This window comes from Cyprinodon variegatus, unplaced genomic scaffold (assembly GCF_000732505.1).
Source record: "Cyprinodon variegatus isolate N-32 unplaced genomic scaffold, C_variegatus-1.0 Scaffold731, whole genome shotgun sequence".
NCBI classification, from domain to species: domain Eukaryota; kingdom Metazoa; phylum Chordata; class Actinopteri; order Cyprinodontiformes; family Cyprinodontidae; genus Cyprinodon; species Cyprinodon variegatus.
Genome location: NW_015151184.1, coordinates 229,282 through 230,780, shown reverse-complemented (window position 1 = coordinate 230,780; position 1,499 = coordinate 229,282). Strand labels below are relative to the sequence as shown.

Here is a 1,499-nt window from a genome sequence, read left to right as displayed (position 1 = left end):
GTACGTCATATGCTTCGTTGATCTGATTGGTTTATTTGGCCCGTCTATCACCAACATAGGCCAATCAGCTAACCAGTATTTTCGCCCCTTAACAAAATTACTTCAACGGAGTGTTTCCAGATGGATATGTGGAGCAAATCCATCTGGCGGAGTCAGGTTACCCCGGTGATGCTATTTCATCACAGGAAGAGCAGAAGGTGATTAAAACAAGAGAGCTGGTTTAGCGTCTAAAACAGACATGGATATGAGTGGATGCTAACATGTTTGTTAGCTGTCACAAATTCAGTCAGAATTCTGGGATTACATCCAGAGTTCAGACTTTCTTTCCCATATTAAACTAAAATAATATTTAAAAATCAGTTAACTTTTGAGACTGACTAGCTGTCAGAATTTAGCGCCGTTCAGTTCTGAAGAAAAAAAGTCAGAATTCTGACTTTTATCCCTATATGAAACTGAACAAAAATTTAAAAATCAGTTAACTTTTTTTTACTTTGTTCAGTGGCCCTAATCCTCTTAAGATAATTCCATTAAATTAGTCTGCATAATATCTAATTATCAAAAGGGCAAAAATAATTATTATATTGGCAAAATCATCTTAAGGGCAACGAAACTTATTTTAAGAAACGTTCACTCATTTAATTTACTTAAGGTTTCCTTTGCAGGTTCTTTGAAAACTTGCTGAAGCTCAGTCAAACTGGATGCTTTAAACAGCTCTGTGTTGCTCCTCCTTGGTTTTATTTAAAGGTGTCAGATTTGGGGAGGATGTATACAAGTGCACAACACGCCTTTAGAAAAATCCAGTAGAAAAAAATTAGCAAAAAAGTTTACCAGTGTTTTTTTTTTTTCTTCAACTATTGTTTTTCTTTTTTTCCCCACAATTATCTTAAAATAACATTTTCCTTTTTTTATTTCTGTTTTTCTGATGTGTTTTACAGATCTGGAAAATACAGCTATAACAAAATGCAAATTGTAAAAATCTGTTTAAAAATAGAAATAAAAATAAAAAACAGAGGTGGCATATGCACAGCTAAAAAAAGCTAGACTTTTGTCACTTTTTCCTTTATTCAAATATTGATGCAGTTTGGAAGCTAATCTTTGTTTTATTTTCAATGAATTAATACTAAATACCTGTTGAGGTATTCGAGTCAAACACAAAAAACAGGAAGGAAGGTCCTTTCCATATCTGATTTATTATGGCCAGTCATGATGCCCACCTTGTCTCTGAAGAGTGCGGCGGCTCTGCTGTTGTACTTCTCCTGTAAGGTCCAGTTCGGGTCATAATCATCTTGGAGTTCTAGAAAAAGGCGGAATTTCCCATTTCCCCCAGCCTTCATTTTCTCCAGTTCAATATCTTTCCACTTGTCCATGGTGACAGAGCGTACGAAACTGAAGGGACAGAGACCAGTTATAACCGTATGCTTTGGAAGTAGACATTAAATCAACAGGAAATCATAAAGAACCTGAAAAAAACAGATCAAATAAATATCAGATGTCTATAA

General features: G+C 34.9%; 1 protein-coding gene across 1 annotated transcript in view; it reads right to left on the bottom strand.

Moving 5' to 3' along the window:
• Positions 1-1,499, bottom strand: part of arfgap1 (ADP ribosylation factor GTPase activating protein 1) — a gene marked incomplete at its 5' end in the record, with an annotated part of 23,131 nt that overhangs the window by 19,320 nt on the left and 2,312 nt on the right. The window contains one exon of the mRNA XM_015395223.1: positions 1,215-1,386. Within this exon, the coding sequence (XP_015250709.1) occupies positions 1,215-1,386 (172 nt within the window). The remainder of the gene's footprint in view (positions 1-1,214; positions 1,387-1,499) is intronic.